The sequence below is a fragment of the Balaenoptera physalus genome (assembly GCF_965194825.1).
Source record: "Balaenoptera physalus genome assembly, chromosome: 19".
In the NCBI taxonomy this organism is placed as follows: Eukaryota; Metazoa; Chordata; class Mammalia; order Artiodactyla; family Balaenopteridae; genus Balaenoptera; species Balaenoptera physalus.
The window spans coordinates 4,288,615-4,310,789 of record NC_138900.1 but is presented as its reverse complement, the minus strand read 5'-3'; the positions used below and the strand labels follow the sequence as shown (position 1 = coordinate 4,310,789).

The 22,175-nt window shown below is 42.7% G+C and overlaps 1 protein-coding gene and 2 long non-coding RNA genes across 4 annotated transcripts in view; 1 reads left to right on the top strand and 2 right to left on the bottom strand.

The window, feature by feature from the left end:
* The window catches only part of LOC309648353, a 351,118-nt gene that overhangs the window by 315,344 nt on the left and 13,599 nt on the right, over nt 1-22,175 (bottom strand). The window lies entirely within an intron of this gene.
* Nucleotides 483-16,738, top strand: ZNF331 (zinc finger protein 331). 2 transcript variants are annotated; one of them, XM_082436612.1, is made up of 5 exons: nt 483-667; nt 1,711-1,776; nt 9,472-9,556; nt 11,188-11,314; nt 13,904-16,738. In XM_082436612.1, exons 3-5 carry the CDS (start codon nt 9,548-9,550, stop codon nt 15,232-15,234), a joined length of 1,467 nt encoding a protein of 488 aa, XP_082292738.1. In that variant the 5' UTR covers nt 483-667; nt 1,711-1,776; nt 9,472-9,547; the 3' UTR covers nt 15,235-16,738. The 2 variants fall into 2 exon arrangements, with proteins under 2 accessions (XP_082292738.1, XP_082292739.1); XM_082436613.1 differs by lacking the exon at nt 1,711-1,776.
* LOC309648349 lies at nt 2,188-6,721 on the bottom strand. The gene is made up of 2 exons (XR_014256624.1): nt 5,803-6,721; nt 2,188-5,395 (listed from the first exon to the last, which is right to left on the bottom strand). It is a non-coding gene; the product is annotated as an uncharacterized lncRNA (long non-coding RNA).

The following is a 22,175-nucleotide window of genomic DNA, read 5'->3' as shown; positions in this document are numbered from 1 at the left end:
CATTAAATGAAGATAAGGATTACCAGGCCCTAATCGGACTATCACTAGCCCATTGCACTGTCAGTACTTCACAAATTTATCCTTTCTTTGTCTAAAAGGTATAAAAGCTTCCTGCTCTGGTTACTTCTTCAGGGCTTCATTCTCTTCTGAAAGCTCCCATGTACATGTAAAACTTTAATAAAATTTGTATGCTTTTCTCCCGTTAAAATAATAATAATAATAATAATTTTAAAAAGAAAAGAAATCTGAACGGCTGGTAGGTCTCCCAGCATTTACAAATTCTGCGACTCTAAAATACGCTCCCTCCCAAGTCACAGCTCCTCTAGAGGCAGGGAGAGAAGCCTTCTGAAGGCCTGTGTATTACCTGAGATGCGAACTACATTTCCCAGAAATCTCTGAGGCACAGCTCTATTAGTGCCGTTGTGGAGTTGCATGCTGGGAAAGAGAGGCCGTGCGTTTTCAGCCCCGCGGATTCCCGGGTTTCCGGACTACGTTTCCCAGAGGGCTCTGGGGCACGGCCCCATTAGCAGCTCGGGGAGTTGCATGCTGGGAGGTGCGCTTTCTGCGAGGATTTTTATTCAAGCTCTGGTTTCCTGGTGACCCTGTCCGGAGTTAACCTCAACGCCGGCGCGCCCTCCCGACGCCGTCGGTTGTTGGGCCCCAAACGGTGAGTAATTAGCATCCCAGGAGGAAAACAGAGCGGAATACGGCGGGCGATGGCGATGAGGGAGGAGAAGAGGCCCGAAACGGAGCCTCGGCCTCTGGCTTCGGGAGCGCTGCGGAGGAAGTGCGAGCGTGTGCGTGTGTGTGTCTCTGTGTGTGTGATCAGGGGCTCGGCCATGTCTACAGACTGAGATGTGCGCGTGGGCGTCGGTGAGGGAGACAGGTCAGGTCCCTGTGGTTGTGACGCACTTGCGCGTGAGTGTGTATAGGGGAGTACGAGACGCGGCCCCCTCCCGGTTTGTGTGCCTCCCGTGCGTGTGAGCATATGTAGGAGTGACGCGGCCGGGCTGTGACTCCTCCACTGTGCTCTGTGTGAATTACATGCGTGTGGGCTCTGCGGGGGTGGCGGGGCCCAGATGTGTCCCCGAGGCTATGAGATGTGCCGTTGCATTTCTGTGGGGTTGGCGCAGCCGTGTACCATGTCTCTGGCGTGGGCGTCAGCCGGTGTGACAGAGCCGACGTGTATGCGATTGTTCAGCTGTGACAGGTGCAGGACTGTGCTTGGGTGTATGGCCCCGGATTGAGTGTGTGTAACCTGTAGCTCTGATGTCTCTGCTGCTTCCTCTCCCTTCACGTTCCAACCATGCTGGTACTTGTTTGGGCACAGTGGCCCCAAAGGAAAGTCACAGCCTGAACGCTGTAGTGAAAATGACAACAATGGCACAGACATGGTCATGAGATGGCAGTTTTAGAGCTAGAGGTGCTCTCCATCTAAAATTCAGGCTACCTGAATGACAGAATGGAAGGGCCTCCGGAATAAGATTCTTTTCTGGAAACGAGAGGTCCCTGACCTAGGAGGTGGGGGTACCCCAATTACTAGAGTCTAGTTTCCACGAATCTCTGAAATACTCAGATGTGGGTGCCCTCTTATTTCTGATTGGTTTTAGATAAGACATGGGAACAGGTGTGGCCTCGGAGCGCATTTTCGGATGTAGTCTATGCTCCAGAAAAGCCCTAGTGTCTCATTCTGACCTCTCTTTCCTCCAGGCCAGCTGTCCTCCAGAAAAAGCATCCCAAGGAGAAAGAATCATCATCACAGATCTTGAAATCAAGGTTCAGATGAGTTACCTTCTTGTTCAGTAAATGATTTGTGTTTATAGCACTTAAGAATATTTGCTTTCCTTGCCCCAAAACGTCCTCTTTAATAGTGACTTGACCCAGTAATTTCTTCCCAAGAGGTGTGACCAGAGTCGTGAATGTGTATTCCCCATTGACCAACCCTCTCCAATGAGTACTCATATTCAATAAGCAAATTGTTCACATCCTCCTGTGTGGTCTTCTAAGACTCCGCTAGGATCGAGGAATACTACTGGGAGGTTAATGTGAGCACTTTTAGTGTGTGATTTGGTAAGGAGGATATTAATCTTTAGGTGGAATCAAAGGCTAGATATCTTTGGTCTTTTCCACAGGGCTGACTTTCAGAGCACAGTAAGAAAGGAGAAGCTTTGATTGTTTTAGGCAGTCAATGACAAAGTTATCAGCTTTGTGAGGCTTTTTTTTTTTTTTTTTTTTTTTTTTTGCTTTGTGAGGCTTTTAAGAGTGGGGTTTGAGCAAAGGTCTTTGTCATCAAAGGCAAGGATTTTTTTTTTTTCAGTAATCAATAAATAGAAATTTGTTGTATTAGCCAGGTCTTATTTGAGGTCTGACAGTTTCAATATGTTTCGATTATATCTTTGTATGAACTGTGAGAAGCAGTATGGTTTGATGCTGATTATGAGTTCTGGATCCAGAGCAGGGTTTGGCAAACTTTTTCTCTAAAGGGTCACATATTAAATATTTCATGCTTTGTGGGCTACATATGGTTGCATATTGTTCTTCTTTAATAGATTTTATTTTTTAGAATGGTCTTAAAGAAAAATTGCAAAGATAATACAGAGAATTCCCAGGTACCCTGCACCCAGTGTCTTCTATTATTAACAACTCAATTCTGAACCATTATCATTAAGTGATGTCTTTGCTTTATTCAGATTTCCTTACTTTTTACATAATGGTTTTCATCTGTTCCAGGATCCCATCCAGGATACCACATTACATTTCGTTGTCATGTTTCCTTAAGGTCCTCTTGGCTGTGCCCATTTCTGACTTCCATTGTTTCTGATGACTGTGACATTTTTAAGTGGTACTGGTCAGGTATTTTGTAGGATGCCCCTCTATTGGAATGTGATGTTTTTCCTCATGATTAGACTGGGTTTATGGGTTTGGGGGTGGAAGATCACAGCAGTAAATTACCACTTTCATCACATCATACCAAGAAGACATACTATCAACAAGATTTATGATTGGTGAGGTTGAACTTGATCATCTGGCTTAGGTAGTGTTTGTCAGTTTCCTCTACTGTAAAGTTATTCCCTTTTTTCAAAGACTGTGTCACCCTGAGTGACGGCTACATATTTCAAAACCCCAAGTACTACAGCCTAGTCCCTCTGACTCTGCTTCTGTCCTCACATCTTTCTGTCCTCTTTCAAACCCCTTACTTACTTTTGAGGACCTTCGTGATTACACTGGGCCCACCCGGCATAATTCAGGATAATCTCCCTATTTTAAGGCCAGATGGTTCGGGACTTTAAGTCCCTCTGCAACCTAACTCCCTTTTGCTGTGGAATGTAACATATTCACAGGTTCCAGGATTAGGACATGGACATCTTTGGGAGACTGTTCTTTTGCCTACCACAGACCTACCTATTCAAAGTTCACTTAATGGCTGCAACATACCTGCCCCCTCATAACTGTAGTCCTTTTCTTTGTTAATTTTTTTTTTTTAATTTGGGACTATCTTAAGGTATATTTCTTATAATGGGATTAATGCAGGCCTGCTGAAAAAAATTTCAATCCTCTAAAGCACTTATAAAGAAGAAACAGGGGGCTTCCCTGGTGGCGCAGTGGTTGAGAATCTGCCTGCCAATGCAGGGGACACGGGTTCAAGCCCAGGTCTGGGAAGATCCCACATGCCACGGAGCAACTAGGCCCGTGAGCCACAATTACTGAGCCTGCACGTCTGGAGCCTGTGCTCCGCAACAAGAGAGGCCGCGATAGTGAGAGGCCCGCGCACCGCGATGAAGAGTGGCCCCCACTTGCCACAACTAGAGAAAGCCCTCGCACAGAAATGAAGACCCAACACAGCCATAAATAAATAAATAAATAAATAAATAAATAAAATTAAAAAAAAAAAAAGAAGAAGAAGAAACAGAAAACTACCCATTACTGTACCTTCCAGAGATAATTACTGTTGATATTTTGGTAGGTATGTTTCCAGTCCTCCCCTCCCCCTCTAAGCATGTGTGTATTTTATTTCTGGAACACTGAATCCTGCTAATTGGTCTGTAAGTGAGCCCAAGACTTTCCAAATCTTAGTTTGTAAAAGGAATCCAACTCAGCCAAGGGTCACATTATACCTTTGTGCATGTGGAGAGGGGAGAGGTGTGCCCAGTGATCCCCTTCTTGCTTTGAAAAGAATCTCTCACATATTTACACCTTAAAGGATTAGAGAGGCACCATTTGAAACTAATCCCATGGCAACAAGTTATCAAGAAAGACAGACTTTTGGGACTTCCCTGGTGGCACAGTGGTTAAGAATCCGCCTGCCAATGCAGGGGACACGGGTTCAAGCCCTGGTCCGGGAGGATCCCACATGCCGCGGAGCAACTAAGCCCATGAGCCACAACTACTGAGCCTGCGCTCCAGAGCCCACGAGCCACAACTACTGAGGCCGCATGCCACAACTACTGAGCCCGTGTGCCACAACTACTGCAGCCCGCGTGCCTAGAGCCCGTGCTCTGCAACAAGAGAGGCCACCGCAATGGGAGGCCTGTGCACCACAACGAAGAGTAGCCCCCGCTTGCCACAACTAGAGAAAGCCCATGAGCAGCAACAAAGACCCAACGCAGCCAATAAATAAATAAATTAAAAAAAAAAAAAAAAAGACAGACTTTCAAAATTAGATTTTCTGGGAGTTGAGTATTGCCTTTACAGAACAGGACAGTGATCACTGATACATAGTAAATGTGGCCTGCACAGGTAACATTTCCATGGGCAGATATGTGAACAAGAGATGACAGGTTTAAAATGTTCACCTGAATCTCCCATGTCACGTAGAAGACAAGATTCAGCCACTTACTAATGTTCTCAGTTTGGCATCTTCTCAGTTTAGATTCTTTGAGCTGGAATTGGGTACAGAAATCGTGTCTGGCCCTCTCTTTGCTGGTGGCAAGGGAACATTTCCTCGTTATCTGTCTCAGAATCTTTTTTTTGCTAATGCTGTTCATTGGAAAGAATTTCATTTTTAAGGGGATCTTGAAAGTTTTTAGTCAGCATTGATTATATAAACAGCAGTTTTGAGAAATACATATTTTAGCATAAGAAAAACGGGAAACAGCAGGCTTGAGTTTGTTTTATAAGAACGAATTAAGGGATGTGTAATGTTATAGATCTTAAACCATAACAGCTAACTTGTATTAAATCATTGTTACATGTTTTTGTGTTTTATGTGGATTATCTTCTTAGTAGTCGAGAAAGTCATACCTGGTAGGCACGATTTTTATCCCTGTCTTAACCTGTCAGGAAATAGATACTGTGAAGTTAGTAACTGTCAGAGCGAAGATACATATCCTGAAAGTCAGACCACGTAGCCTTGTTCTTAAATTTGTGAAGACCTCTTGTCCCCAGTTACCTGTACCTTTTTTTTTTTTTTTTTAATACTAATTGTAAAGTCTGCAGTGGGTATATAGGTGTTCAACTTTCTTCCAGATTTTGTGTTTTTGGTTTTGTTTTAAATTTTTTAATTTATTATTTATTTATTATTTTTATTTTTGGCTGTGTTGGGTCTTTGTTTCTGCGCGAGGGCTCTCTCCAGTTGCGGCGAGCGGGGGCCACTCTTCATCGCGGTGCGCGGGCCTCTCACTATCGCGGCCTCTCCCGTTGCGGAGCACAGGCTCCAGACGCACAGGCTCAGTAGTTGTGGCTCATGGGCCCAGCCGCTCCGCGGCATGTGGGATCCTCCCAGACCAGGGCTCGAACCCGTGTCCCCTGCACCGGCAGGCAGATTCTCAACCACTGCGCCACCAGGGAAGCCCCTACCTGTACCTTTTTAAACATGCCTTCTCTGCTGGGTAATTCATCTTAAATTTTTTTCTCAATTAATGTTAAGTCAATATCATTATTGGTAAATGTATAGTATGCCATTGTAACAGACTGCAATCTGTTTAATCTATCCTCTACTGGGAGATATTTATATTTCTACTCTTTTCATTTGTTAAAATGATCCTCTGGAAAATCTGAATAAAACTGATGGATTGTATCGACGTCAAGGTCCCGGTTGTAATATTGTGCTATAGGTTTGCAGTTGGGGTATTGCCCTTGGGGTAAACTGGATAAAGGGAACACAGGATCCCTCTGTGTAATTTCTTACATCTGCACATTGAATGTACAGTTATCTCAATTTAAATAAAAAAAAACAAAAAACTATTCCAATAAAAAAAATTCTCTGGGGTCTTCCCTGGTGGTCCAGTGATTAAGACTCCGCGCTTCTACTGCAGCGGGCGCGGGTTCGATCCCTGGTCGGGGAACTAAGATCCCGCATGCTGCATGGTGCAGCCAAAAAAAAAAAAATTCTCTGAACATTCTTATGCATATATTTGTGTACTAGTATAGCTATTTCCTTGGGATAAATTCCAAAAAGTGGAATTTTGAGTCAAAATCATACTTCTGTTAAGTGCCTACAATAGTACTTAGAAGGACAGATGACTAAAAGGCATTGTTACCTGTACATTGCTTGTAATCCAGCAAGGAAGGGACACTGAATAGAGAAGAAGTACAAGACGGCCCGTGGTCAAGGCCTGTGGAGAATTCCAGGTGATGTGGCCTGAGAAGTGCCCGGAAGGGGGTATCATTCTCACTATAGCTGCTGATGTCAGGTCACGACCAAGTAACTCTGAATGCACAGGCTCTACGTAGAGATAAATGAAATTTATTTTCTAAGTTTTGTGCCTTATGTATTTTTTTCTAATAGTGTTAGATGCAAAGTGAAGACTAGTGGGGTCAGGTGATTTAGCAGTTATCTACAGGACACTGGCTGAAAGGACAAGTTCAAAAGCAAAATTCACCCTTGCATCAAAACATAAAACTAAGCAGTGTCAGATAACGGTCAGTATCTACAGGCCATCACTTGGCATTGTAGTCATTTTTTTCCAGTCAGTACTCCAGCACATGTGGGCATATTTAGACATCAAAGAGTTGGTTTAGGTATTAGGTAGTGAAAGGAAACCAAGAGAAGTTACTCAGTAAAATAATCCAAAGATAATATATTCTGAGCCTTTTCTGCAAGTTCCAGAGGAGTCTTTTTAAAAAAGAGAGTGGAACTTTATCTCTTGAGAATCTAACTGTCTCTTAATAACTTTAAAATAAATAAATGCACACACAGTTATATACGTTAAGCCAATGCATGACTGTTGTTAAAACACCTAACAAGGTATACTTAAAAAGAAGAAAATCAAGATCAAAGGGTGTGTCAGGGTCGCCAAGACCACCACCAGGCTCAGTCATTCTCTAGATAGTGATTCAACATATCATTCTTCTCATGGCTAAGATTTGTTAGTGAAAGGATATACGGCAAAATCAGCAAAGGGAAAGACACGCAGGCAACATCGGGGGAAAGCAGGCCCAAGCTTCCAAGAGTCCTCTCCCGGTGTGGTCACGCGGGACATGCTTAATTCCTCTAGCAACGAGATGTAACAACACATATGCAGTGTTGTCTACAGGAGCAACTCGCCTGAGCCTGGGAGTCCAGGGTTTTTATGGGGGAGTCACGTAGGCACCCTCTGCCCAGCACATGCCCAGATTCCAGGCTCTCGGAGGAAGGCACGTGTTCAACATAAACCACGTGGCTTGTACAAAACAAATTTAAGAACAGCGAGCCACTCTTACCAGGCGGGGAATGGTTGGAACACACTGGAAAGCCAGCCAAGGGCCCAGTCTTGCAAGCGGGCCTAAGATTAGCGGTTTCAGAGCTACTTTGTGGCTCTTTTCTGCACATGGGATATATCTTTCCAGGCTTTTTCTGTTTCTCTATTTCTGTTTTTATATCTCTCTTTCTGTTGCTGTCTCATGGGTTGTTTGTGTATGTGTGTGTCGCTGTGTGTATTCATATATCTTGTATGTGTGTATATATGTACATAGATATAGATATCTGTATCATGTTATACATATATATGAGTAGGTATATATATCTATATTTAGAATTTTACAAATGTATTATTGTAACATCTTTCCCACTGACAATATACCTAAAACATCTTTCATGTCTTTAAGTATTTCTTCCAACTTAGCATTTAATAGCCCACTAATACATTTTTTTTTTTAATTTATTGGCCACACCGTGCGGCATGCGGGATCCTAGTTCCCCGACCAGGGATCAAATCTGCACCCCCTGCGTTGGAAGTGCGGAGTCCCAACCACTGGACCTAATACATTTTTACACTGATGTTCTGCATGTGTTTATGCAGCCAGCTTTCCTGGATTCAGAGTGCCAGACGCTACCTGGGCAGTTCCTTCTCCACACTGCCCACCTGCCAAGTCTTGACTGACGTCACACTGTCTAGAGGCCAGAAGGGTGCAGCCTCTCCCCACCCTGGATGCTGTGGCCAAAGAGAGCACGATGTGCTCAGAGTGAGACTGAGCTCCCTAAACACACCCAGTCTCAATCCAGGTCACCGTCCCTCTGTCCCGAGTTAGCCAGCTTCACACAGTGAGGTTTGAGGGTGCAGTCTCCACACCAGATCCCCCCTCAGTTCTCACACCAACTGCAAGTTCAGGAGTTTCCCGAAACCACCGTCAGGTTTCATAATTCAGGACCAGAAGGACTCCTAGAACTCACTGAGAGCTGTTCTACCCCCAGATACAGTTAATGACAGGGAAAGGATACAGATTAACCTAAGACAAGGAAACAGGTGCACAAGGCGAGGTCCAGGAGGGTTCCCGTCCTGGGTCTTCCGGTGTCTCCTGCCCGTGAAGTCAGGACTCGTGATTCTGCCGACGTCAATGTGTGACGGTATGCTCAGGGTATTGCCAACCAGGGAAGCATACCTGAGCTTCAGTGTCCAGAGTTTTCACTGGGGCTTCATCACATAGGCAAGATTGATTGATCACGTAGGCAAGATTGATCGATCACGTAAGATTGATCGATCACGTAGGCATGATTGATTGATTTGTTGTCCAGATGTTAATCTCAGTCTCCAAGCCAACTGATATCCCATGACCCAGAGTTCCCCCAACCCCACCCATCACCTGGTTGGTCTTTCTGGTGTGGCCAGCTTCCACCCTAAGATGCAGTGCGCCCTGCCCCTATCCAAAACAAAGACATTCCTGTCAGGTATGATGTAGGTTACCTCTCAGAAGCTGAGGGCAAAGGCCACACCTCTCTTTGGTCAAGGCCAAATTCTTAATCCATATTCCCCCCAACAGGGAGCTGGCCAGGAATCCTCCCACTGAAGTGTCTGATCTGACTTCAAGACAAAACATAAAAGTTCCTCTGTCCTGTCTGTGCAGCTGGGTTTCCTGGGGTTTCAGGGAAAACTTGTTCTGTTTTTTTCCAGAATCCTTTTAATCTTCTCCAGATGTGTTGTGTTTATGTGGGGGGCCTTGTGGGGGAAGAAGATGAGGGTTCTTTGGAAGAAAAGATGGAGGAGTGAAAAGGTTGTATTAAGTCATTTGGGGACCAAAGTGCACTTATTTTAATGCCTCTTTTTCCTTGTCTAGATCTGGCTTCTCTGGATTTTGTGTCTTCAGTAAAGGAGACCCCAAGAGGACCGATCAGTTCTTGAATTCTAAAACCATGGCCCACGTAAGTATCTTTTTCTCTTTCCTTCTTGAATTGTGATATTTAGGTCCTGTGGATACTTCTTTGAAATATCATGAAGGCTCCTGCCCAAGTGAGTCCCATCCAAGTACCTACTTCCCAGCTCTTCCTGTTCCAGTGAATAATAGTGCCGTATAGCCTGTTGCCCACCTCTGTGACTAATGCTCACTTATCCCTTGAGCTAGTTACTCAGTATCTCTTGTGTACTCACTTTTTTGTCAAGAGTAATTGGAACAATGGAAGCAGAAACTACCTTGGGAGAAATATTTGAGTCAAGTCTACGATTTGATGAGTTGGAGACATTGGTCCCATTTGACCACACGAGAAAACTAGAATTCCTCACTCGTCTCCACTGATCTTTTTCCCAGGCAGATAAGAGGGAACATTCATATTCTGTGGTCTCAGTCTTAGTGTGTAGTGAAAGCTCACACTTTAAGAAGCTTTTAGAATTGCGTAGAGCTGTGATTAGGGCCTGTGGACTCAGAGATCATGGTCCGACCAGGGGACCCGGGAGATAAATTTTGTTCTGCACAGACCTGTCTGTATGCTCCTGAATCATTTGATACCAGTTTCCTCTAAATCAGGAACAAAGAAAAGGCAAGGTTAGCGGATGGTAACAGGTAAGAAGGTCATTTCATACAAGAGTAATAAATGATCATATACTCCTGGAATTGGGGAAACTTTAGACATTTTGCTCAACCTAAGTGTGTAACTATCATAATTAAATCTAATCCTTCCATACGATGGAATAAAAAAATGCTTTTGTCATTACAAAGGTGGACTGCTTAAAAGATAACCTGGCAAAATGATGAACCCGAGACTTGAAAACATTCAAACATGCAACCCCGATTTTCTAAGATAAAAGATCTTATATTACATTTGGGAAGCAAACCCCAGGCATTTTTTTTCTTTCTCCTTAAAGAGAAAAGGATGCTGTAGGAGTCCATGCTTGCTGAGAATTCATGAGACAGGCCCGTTAGCAGGCTCTGTGCTTGTGCAGCAGAGGAAAACTGGGATTGGTTTATCCATTTCCTGACAGGTTGGCATGATTAGGAATTCCCCAGGGTAAGGCTTCCCTGGTGGCGCAGTGGTTAAGAATCCGCCTGCCAATGCAGGGGATACCGGTTCGAGCCCTGGTCCGAGAAGATCCCACATGCTGCAGAGCAACTAAGCCCGTGTGCCACAACTACTGAGCCTGCACTCTACAGCCCACGAGCCACAACTACTGAAGCCCGCACACCTAGAGCCCATGCTCTGCAACAAGAGAAGCCATTGCACTGAGAAGCCCGCGCACTGCAACAAACAGTAGCCCCCGCTCACCGCAACTAGAGAAAGCCTGCGTGCAGCAACGAAGACCCAACACAGCCAAAAATAATAAATAAAATAAATAAAATTAAAAAAAAAAAAAAAGAATTCCCCAGGGTGTAGGTGGTTTCCCCTGCAGCAGGAGGGGCTCGGCTTCAGCCACAGTCCTCCCTGGCCCCTCCCCGTATCACAGGTTTTTAATCTACTTGCTGTATCCACCCCTGCACGGAGCGTAGCCCTTCCTCCCGCCTCCTCCATCTGGAAACTGTGTGCTTTCGTTTCATCAGGGACGTGTGGGTTTGCGTTTCCAGGGTTTGGTGACATTCTCCGATGTAGCCATAGACTTCTCTCAGGAGGAGTGGGCATGTCTCGACTCTACGCAGAGAGACCTGTACTGGGACGTGATGCTGGAGAACTACAGTAACTTGGTCTCGCTGGGTAAGTTGCCTGCCTCAGATAATCTGGACTCTGCTCCCTGCACAGTCAGCTCTCTCCTTTCAGGATCACCTTTCAAGATACTAGTTGAATTTCTTTCTTCCTGCACCCAAGGGACGTTTTGAGCTTTGTCCAGTTGGAAATGGGCGTTACGTAGGCACCTTCACCTCCTCATCCACCAGGACTCTTCCCACCTCTGTCTGGCCCCTCCTGTAATCACCCCTCTTCCTTACTGGCCAAAGGACTGATTAGAGTTATTTAATATATTAGAATAAATGTATTTATTTTATTTCATGACCATCTTCAAAGAAACCAAGCTTCATGCTGCGAGCCTATGTTTACACCCAAATTGCTGTCGATGGTACTTTGGGGACCCACCTTTAGGGGAAATGGCTCTACACAGTGACTTGATTTTCTCTAGCAAACCAGACTCTATGTTTGATGTAGAGGTGGGATGAATGAACAGAATCTGTGTAAAACCACACTGAGCATATTGCATTCCCTACACATTGTACCTGAAGTGAGGTTGAAAGTTATAATCTATGAATTCTGAGTTAAATATTGGATGATAATATCTTGTAAATATGTAAGGAAATTTCTTGTTTTTCTGTTAGCAAAATAACAGCCATAATATTAATGGCTAATAAATACTGTGCTTGCTCTGCACCAGAAAACATTCTGAGCCTGCTGTGTATGTATATGTACAAATACGTTTCATTCCATTCTCACAAGTTTATGAGCTAGGAAATTATTACGTCTAATTTGTAGATGAGTATACTGGGGCACAAAGTGACTCAATCAAGGAAGCAGAAGCAAACCTGGAACCTAAGAATTCTGGCCCCAGAATCTGTACTCTCAACTGCCAGGTTCTACTTGCCTCCAGAAGTTTAAATAAAGACCTTTTTGGGAATTCTCTGGCGGTCCAGTGGTTAGAACTCAGCGCTTTCACTGCTGTGGACCTGGGTTCAATCCCTGGTTGGGGACCTAAGATCCTGCAAGCCTCGACACAAGACCAAAAATAAATAACAATAAAAATAAATAAAAATTTTAAATTTTTTTAAAAATAAAATAAATGTAAAATAGAATAGAATAGAATAGAATAAAATAGTCCTTTTCCCTACCCATCTGGTTTCCTGTTTGTCCTTCAGGCCTTTCTCTTTTCCTGAAGTCATTTTTAGGCTGTTACAAATTTGACTAAAGCTCAATCAAAAAATCTTGAGCCAACAATTTTCTCCTAAGTTCTACATCATGTGGCATTCCTTTTTTTGAAAGCAAGACATCTCATTTCTAAGCCAGACACAATTGCCTTATGGAAGCAAGGGAGAGAGCTTTGATAGTTGAGGGGAAAAGACACTGAAGTGGTGCAGAGGAGAGTGACAGCCAGCCCGGCTCGGGCAAGCCATCATTACCACAAGCGGCCCAGCTGGGCAGGGGGCAGCTGCACCCCTGAGGTGTTCGTAGAGCTCCCTACAAAGGTCTCAGGCCCAAGGCCTCTGAGGAAGAAGTCACTCCCTTGAACTTTATCTTCACCCCATTCCCTTCTCAATTTGTTTTCCTTCTCATGTTTCACCCCTCCTGAGTAACAAGGGCATAGAAAACAGGACCCTGTGCCATTCGTAGTTTCTGAAAGTTGGTTGTTATCCTAGCTTCATGTGCTTTCTTCCTTTTTATCTATTTTTTGGTGATACTGCTTCCTGGGTTCTCTGTTCTTCCATCACGAAGCAATATCTGCTTATGTCTCTTTTGATGCTATGTTAGCAGTCACTGACACTCAGTACCTAGATTCACTATTTCATTGGGGGTTCAAAATGGTGGTATTCTATCATTGCCTCTTCATTTATTCACTATAAATAATTCTTTAAAGAGAAACTGATCCACCTATCAGTTTTTAATAACAAAGGGCTGGTTTCCTAGCATGCTCCATAGTTGGCCATTTAACATTTTTTTAGTATCTGTATGAACTCATGAATTTAAACATGTTTGACATGTTACAGTCCCTTGAGTTGGCATCCTTATTGATGCTCAGATTTTTCTAAACATTTCCTCCTAAGTGTTTCACAATTTTTATTATTAAATTTAATTCTACACATCATCTTTTGAATGTTGGATCTTTGTATCCAGAATTACTTTTAATGATATTACTTGTGTTTCTGTGTGTATACACAACTATCCAACTGTATCTTTTTATTTTCCTACAGTAGTGCTATATTTGATTTTCTTGGTTTTCCAGGTTTGTCATCACATCTACAAATTGTACTCTTTTTCATCTTCATTTTTGAGATTTGTCCCTCTAATTTTTTTTTGCTTAATTGTTTCAGCTGATAGGAAATAGTAGAGCTAATAGTAAATGCCTTTTTTGTTTGATTTTAGCAGGGATGTCTCCTGTGTTTCCTCATTAAGTATTGTGATGCTAGACGTGGAATCTAGATTTTAATAAGAGCCCTAGGTGATTCATATTTTTCCCACTGGAGAAGTTTTATTTCTGTTAGAGAAGGTTTTAGTTCGTGATTAGGTTTGTTTTTTTTTCTTAAAAAGAAACAAAATATGTTGGGTTTTTTGGGTTTTTGTGTTCGTTTGTTTTGTTTTTTTCAGATTTGGAATCACCGTATGAGACCAAGAGTTTACCTACACGGAAGGGCACTTATGAGATAAATTTTTCCAAACAGAACTCAAATAGAAAAAGTAAATCCCTTGGCCTTGACTGGATGTGTGAAGGTGAATTTGAAGGACCACAGGTCCCTCAAGAGGGATATATCAATCAAATCAACTGTGGGAAAACGCCCACTTGCAGAGAAAATACCTCTGTCCGACCACATCAGAGACTTCATAACAGGGAAAATTCCTATGAATGTAAGGAATGTGGGAAGGCCTTTAGCCGAGGCTATCAACTTACTCAACATCAGAAAATTCACACCGGTGAGAAACCCTATGAATGTAAAGAATGTAAAAAGGCCTTCCGTTGGGGTAATCAGCTTACTCAACATCAAAAAATTCACACTGGTGAGAAACCTTATGAATGTAAGGACTGCGGGAAGGCGTTTCGGTGGGGTTCAAGCCTCGTTATTCATAAGAGAATTCATACGGGTGAGAAGCCCTATGAATGTAAAGACTGTGGGAAGGCCTTCAGACGTGGTGATGAGCTCACTCAGCATCAGAGATTTCACACTGGTGAGAAAGACTATGAATGCAAAGACTGTGGGAAGACCTTTAGCCGAGTGTATAAACTAATTCAGCATAAGAGAATCCACAGTGGTGAGAAACCCTACGAATGTAAAGACTGTGGGAAGGCCTTTATTTGTGGTTCCAGCCTCGTTCAACATAAGAGAATTCACACCGGTGAGAAGCCCTATGAGTGCCAAGAATGTGGGAAGGCCTTTACTCGTGTCAATTATCTCACTCAGCATCAGAAAATTCACACTGGTGAGAAACCTCATGAGTGTAAGGAATGTGGGAAGGCCTTCCGTTGGGGTTCGAGTCTTGTGAAACACGAGAGAATTCATACGGGTGAGAAGCCATATAAATGTACAGAATGTGGGAAGGCCTTTAACTGTGGCTATCACCTTACTCAGCATGAGAGAATCCATACTGGCGAAACGCCTTACAAATGTAAGGAATGTGGAAAGGCCTTTATTTATGGGTCAAGCCTTGTCAAACATGAGCGAATTCATACAGGGGAGAAACCCTATGAGTGTAAAGAATGTGGGAAGGCCTTCAGTCACGGCCATCAACTTACACAGCATCAGAAAATTCATACTGGTGAGAAACCCTCTGAGTGTAAGGAATGTGGAAAGGCATGTAAACGTGTAAACCATCCTCCAGAACATCAGAGAATTCATGCTGTTGAGAAACCTTTTGGGTACAAAGAGCATACAGAGGCCTCTATTCAACATTCATTTCTTCCACGACAAGAGGAAAATCCGTGATAAGACTTAACGCAAGAAAGCCTTCACTGGTCACTCTTCTGCTTATAGAATATCAGAAGTCATATGAGAGGTGAATTTGGAGAATTGGAGAAATCACTTTTTCTTATTGATCACAACATACTCAGTTGTAGATTATTTTCTACTGGATAGGTTAGTTTCCTGAGTGCATAGAAACCTTCCAATACCATTTCATCTCTGTCGTATTTCAGATTTGTTCTAAGGTAAAACTCTGCTAATGGAGCATATGTGGGAGAGCTTTTCTCGTGGTACATACCCCTACCTGTTTCCATCACCGTCCCACCTCTTTACTCCCTGTGAGGCACTGAGAAAATTAGCTATTACTCCCTGTGCATTATCTGTGAAATGGGGATAATCACACCTACCTAATACTGCTCTTGTGGTGATTAAATGAGTTTGGTACATGTAAGCTCCTTGAACGTGTATCTGAAATATTGTGTAAGCTCAATAAATATTAGCTGCTGTTGTTCTCATTACCATTAACGTTGCTATTAGTGAATTTTTACAAGAAGACCCCCTGCGGGTGCAGTGAGCTGAGAAAAGACTATCAAACTTCTAGAAGAAAATATGGGGAATTCCCTGGTGGTCCAGTGGTTAAGACTCCATGCTTCCACTGCAGGAGGGCACAGGTTCGATCCCTGGTCGGGGAACTAAGATCCCACAAGCCGTGCGGCGCAGCCAAAAAAAAAAAAATAGAAGAAAATTTAGGAGATTATTGTCACAGCATTGGGGTATGCAGCATTTCTTAGTATACAGAAGACATTAAACAGAAAGTAAAAAGTTATTAAGTTGGACTTCATCAAAAGTACAAAGTTCTGATCATCAAATGACACCATGAAGGTGGTGAAAAAGCAAGAAGACTGGGAGAAGATATTTACATAAACCTGACAAAGGATTCACAAAGAAAGGATAAAAAGAATCCTTCAAGTCAATAATAAAACAACAAATCAATTAAAAGGTGGAGGGAGACTTACATAAGCACTTAAGATCACCAAATGGCAAATAAGTAAGTGCAGATATGTCATCACTCCTCAAGGATATGCAAAGTAAAATTATCATGTGATGTCACTAGACACGCACCAGAATGGCTGACGTTAAAATTGCTTATAAGCCAGTGTCTTTGTTGGATGTTCAAACATGGCCTGTTCAAGAAGGAACAGTGGCTTCCCTGGTGGCACAGTGGTTAAGAATCCTCCTGCCAATGCAGGGGACATGGGTTCGAGCCCTGGTCCGGGAAGATCCCACATGCCGTGGAGCAACTAAGCCTGTGAGCCACAACTACTGAAGCCCGCGTGCCACAACTACTGAAGCCCATGTGTCTAGAGCCCATGTTCCACAACAAGAGAAGCCACCGCAATGAGAAGCCCACGCATCACAATGAAGAGTAGCCCCCGCTCGTCGCAACTAGAGAAAGCCCGCGCACAGCAACGAAGACCCAACACAGCCAAAAATAAATAAAAAATAAATAAATTTATAAAAAAAAAAAGGAACAGAACCAGCACACTGGACCTCTCCAAATCCTGGAGGTCCCGCAACAGGGATGGGAAGGTGATGCTCAAGGGAGGCAAGTGGATTTTCCCTGGGGAATGGGCCAGGGCCTAGGATCAAGTCCTTGAGAGAGCTGAGGGAGCAGTTAGACTCCGGAGGGACCTGAGCTGTCTTAAGAGGGTCAGTCCTAGAGTGAAGAAAGTGGGTTGTCTTGGAGAAAGGACTTGAGCCCATGGTGGGGAATCTAAGAGTATGGGTGGGAGAGGACTAGAGCCCATGGGAATGAGTTTGAAAAGCTAGGGGTGGGGTTGATGGCCATGGGAGGGCCTGGTGCATTAGGAGGGAGAGGCTTGAGCTCAGACAGGTCCTGGGAGACTGGAGAAAAGGAGAGAGTCCAGGAGGGGAGCCTCTGAGAGCTGGAGAACTTGAATGCTATCCATGAATGTGGCCTGGGAGATCTAGGGTGGGTGCTACAGCCAGTGGGAGAACTGTGGCACAGGGGATGGCAGTGTGGTTAGAGCCCAGAGGAGTGCCTTATGAAGGCTGACAGAGGGTCCAGAATCAGGTTGATGTAGGCCTTATGTTTGGTTTATCTCAGGGTTGGGGTTACATTTCAATTCAAGTTACTTTGTCCTTGGGTTACGTATACCTTAGTGTTAGGGTTAGGTTAAGGATTTGGATCCTCAGCAGGGATGGAATGAGGGAACATGGAACATATTTGGGGGGAAGGATGCCAGAAATATACAGACCATTCCACCAACAACAGAACACATAGAACATTCTCCAGGATAGACCCTATGTTAGGCCACAAAATAATCTCAACAAATTGAAAAGATTAAAAGCACATATTGAAACCTGACCACAATGTAATGAAACTAGAAATCAACAGAAGGAAAACAAGAATACTATATGAAAATTAAACCTCACACTCTTAAGCAACAGATGGGTGAAAGAAGAAATCATAAGGGAAATTAGAAAATACATAGGAGTGAAAATCAAAACAAACCACAACTTACAGGATGCCATGAAAGGCACACTCAGAAGACAGTTTATGGCAGGAAATGCCTACATTGAAAAAGAAGAAAGATCTCTCAAATCAATAAACTAACTCTACATGGTAAGACGCTAAAAAAAAAGAACAAACCCAAAAGCAACAGAAGGCAGAAAATAATAGGGATTAGAGTGGAGAAAAATGAAATAGAGAATTTTTTTAATGATACAAAGAATCAACAGAACCAGAAGTTGGTTCTTTGAGAAGATGAACAAAATGAGCAAACCTTTAGCTAGATTGACCAAGGGGGGAAAAAAGCAATTATGCAAAGAGAAGTCAAAGATCACTAGAGATGCTTCCAGTCTCTTCTAGGTATGTGTGGCTAAAGTGAAACATCACAAAAGCAAAGAAACTTAAACGCATTGACATTGCAAATAAACAGAATAAACCTGAGTGCATTCAGTTACACCAGACCAGGGTTCGCCAGAGTTTTTCTGTTGAGGGCCAAATAATGTTTTAGGTTTTGCAGGCCACACATGCTCTGGACCACATGTTCCTCTTTATTTTATTATTATTATTATTTTTACAACCTTTTAATAAAAACCACTCAGCCTCTAAATCAAACAGAATCAGAGCCACAATCAAGATTTGAGCTATGGACCAGAGTTTACCTGACTGCTGCACTAAACCAATAGGTAAGCATGGGAAAAGATTCTAGGTCAGCATTATCCAGTTTGGTAACAAACAGCCACATGAAATCTTGAGCACTTGAAATGTGGCCAGTGGTAAAGTAAGTGTAAAATACACACTGAGATTTGAAGACTGTTCAGAAATAAAAAAGGTGAAATATCTCATTAGTGATTTTTACATTATATGTTTAAATGATAGCATTTTGGATATTTTGAACTGAATAAAGTGTATTATTAAAATTAACTGTATCTGTTTCTTTTTCCTTTTTTAATGTGATACTAGGAAAATTTTAATTACATGTGTGGATGTCATATTTGTGTCTTCTGCAATTTGGCAACATTTGTCGAAAATTTTAAATGTGCATGTCTTTGACTCAACATTCCCACTTAAAAGAATATACTATTTTATAGCATTAATTAAACATTTTCAGGGCCTCTCTCACCTTCTGAGATGGCCCACACTCTGTCTGTGGACTGTGTTTCTCTCTAAATAAATCCACTTCTTACCTATCACTTTGTCTCTCACTGAATTCTTTCTGTGATGAGACATCAAGAAACTGAGCCTCATTAAGTCCTGAGACCAGGTGTGTGATCTCAGTTAAAAGACCTTGGGTTCAAGTCCCAGTCTGGGTTTTGGCTGGGTTCAATTCCTGGTGCGTGGGTTCAAGTCCCAATCTGAGTTCCACGGTTTCAGCTGGCAAGCCACGAAGGGGCAGTGATAAGCTAGACCAACTCCCTCTCATCGTCAACACCACTGGCGACACATTCTGTGCCGTTTCTTTGAGACAACTTTTTTGGGCACTCTAACACCTGGTTGGGAGACTGCCTTGGAAGGGACAGCATCTAAAATCTCTTGTCGTTTATAGATAGATATTTTTGTACTCTGATGCTGTTACAAAAAGTGCTTCATCATCAAGGAGATTGATAGAAAGGTTATGGAATCAGTTACAGCAGTTCCACACCAAGATGTATGGCTATGTGAGGATTCCAGCCCATACCGACTTAAAACAAGGAGCTGTCCTGCCCCTGGGCCCCTAGATCAGGCATCCAGAGATTTTTACTCCCTGACAGGCAGAGTCGATGTTCCTACTCAGCCTTGAAGCAGTTATAGATGACCATCACCCCTCTGCTTCCCATAAGAATATGGGAGTAAAATCTCTGAGAGGGGAATGAAATAGGAGGGAAAGGGGCAGGGCATAACCTTTGAAAGAATGACATAGCCCGAGGACATGACATAAACTGACTAGAACCAGCTCGCTCCAAGACAGTGGACAAGTCAACTTCCACTAGACCTTGAGCCTCAGTATACAGTATACCCTCACTGTAACACATCAGCAAGCTAAATGACACACCCACAGGCACAGCTCCAACAGCTGATAAGGATCAAAAAGTGGGCGGTGGCCCAATTCCTGGAAATCCCCACCCCTTCCCCAAAATAGCTGGAATACTCCTCCCACTCAGCCTATGAAATTACCCACCCCTATAAAAACTGACAACCCCGTACCCCTGATGCCTCTCTCACCTTCCAAGATGACCCATAGTCTGTCTGGGAAGTGTGTTTCTCTCTAAATAAATCCACTTCTTACCTAAAAAAAAAAAAAAAAAATTTGGAATTCCCTGGCAGTCCAGTGGTTAGGACTCTGCACTTTCACTGCCCAGGGCCCAGGTTCAATCCCTAGTCAGGAAACCATGATCCCACAAGCCGTGCAGCGTGGCCAAAAAAAAAAAAAAAATTTTTTTTTTAATCACTTAAAATTTTCCAATGACATAGACACATATCACCTTTCCCAAAGAACCTCCTCTTATTCTCAGGAGCTCCTTAGTGAAAATTACATTGTTGACTTGCTGTGGAGTTGTTTTGTTTTTCGTTTTTCTTTTGGCAGGGTGCGGGGATTATTCCAGTATGCGTATGAAGCAAAACTCATGCACAAATCCATTGAAAACTTCCACATCTAGGTTATACGTGGTTATCCTGGAGGAACAGGCCATCTTTTGCTAGACAGAATTCATATTCTTTAAATTATTATGTAGTGAGTTCCCTGGTGGTCCAGTGGTTAAGAATCCACCTTCCAATCAGGGGCCTCGGGTTTGATCCCTGGTCGGGGAACTAAGATCCCACGTGCCACAAGGCGACTTAGCCTGCATGCCACAACTACTGAGCCTGTGCACTCTAGAGCCCTTGCGCCACAACTAGAGAGCCTGCATGCCACAACTACTGAGCCCGCACACTCTGGACCCCATGCACCAGAACTACAGAGCCTATGCACTGCAACAAAGAGCCCACCCGCCACAACAAAAGATCCCACATGCCACAACTAAAACCCGATGCAGCCAAATAAATATTTTTTAAAAATTTTTTTAAATTATTATGTAATGAGTGACCTAGCCAACTGTGAAATTTCAAATAAGGGAAAAAATTAAGAGTATTTAAATACTTTGACAAAAGTCTTAGCTGGAATTAACCAGACTGGCCCATAGGCAGGACCTTTGTGGACATGGAAGACAAAGAGTGTACAGTTGTGCTTCAAGCCTGCAGGTAAACAGAAGAGATGAGGCACTGAAGATGGGAAGCGAATGTCTACTGAAGTTGGTGCAGCAGCTATGGAAAACAGTATGGAGGTTTCCCAAAAAGTAAAAAAGAGTACTACCATATGACCCAGCAATTCCACTCCTGGTTATACATCTGAAAAAAGCAAAAAACACTAACTCAAAAAGATACATGCACCCCAATGTTCACAGCATTATTTACAATAGACAAGATACAGAAGCAACCCAAGTGTCTGTCAATAGATGAATGGATAAAAAAAGGTGTGGTATATAAATACAATAGAATACTACTTGGCCATAAAAAAAGAATGAAGTTCTCCATTTGCAGCAGGATGGACCTGGAGGTTATTATACTTCGTGAAATAAGTCAGAGAAAAATACTGTGTAATATCACGTGTGGAATCTAAAAAATAAATGAATGTGTACAAAAGAGAAACAGATTTCACAGATAAAGAGAACAAACTAGTGGTTACCAGTGGGGAGAGAGAAGGGTTAGGGCGAATAGGGGTGAGGGATTAAGAGATACAAACTACTATGTATAAAATAAGCTACAGGATATATTGTACAGCACAGGAAAATAAAGCCATTATATATAATTACTTTAAATGGAATATAATCTATAAAATATTATATCACTGTGTGGTACACCTGAAACTAATATTGTAAATCAACTATAGCTCAATTTTTAAAAAATGAATGAATGTGTGAAGACAGCAGATGTGTATTAAAATATCCCAGTGGAAATATGGAGGTATCAAAAATCCAATAAGTTTAAGAATCACTGTATGATGTTATCTTAAAAATGAATGATGAATGGGATAAAGTCATCCAATTTCCCTATTTGTATTCCAGCTTTACTGAGGTATGATTGTAAATTAAAAATTGTATATATTTAGTTTTTTAAAGAAAATTTTAAATAAACACACAAAATTGTTTTTCACTTCACCAGTAACAAAAAGAAGAGAAAAAATTATAGTAGCATTGGGAGTTCCCTGGTGGCCTAATAGTTAGGATTTCGGGCTTTCACTCCTGTGGCCCGGGTTCCATCCCTGTTCTGGGAACTGAGATCCTGCAAGCTGTGTGGTGCAACCAAAAACATAATAATAATACAACAGCCTCAAAATTTTAAAATATTTAGGAATAATTTCGACTCAGCTCTTTGGCAATAATAACAAAGTTATTGAATGTCATTAAAGAAGATTAATAAA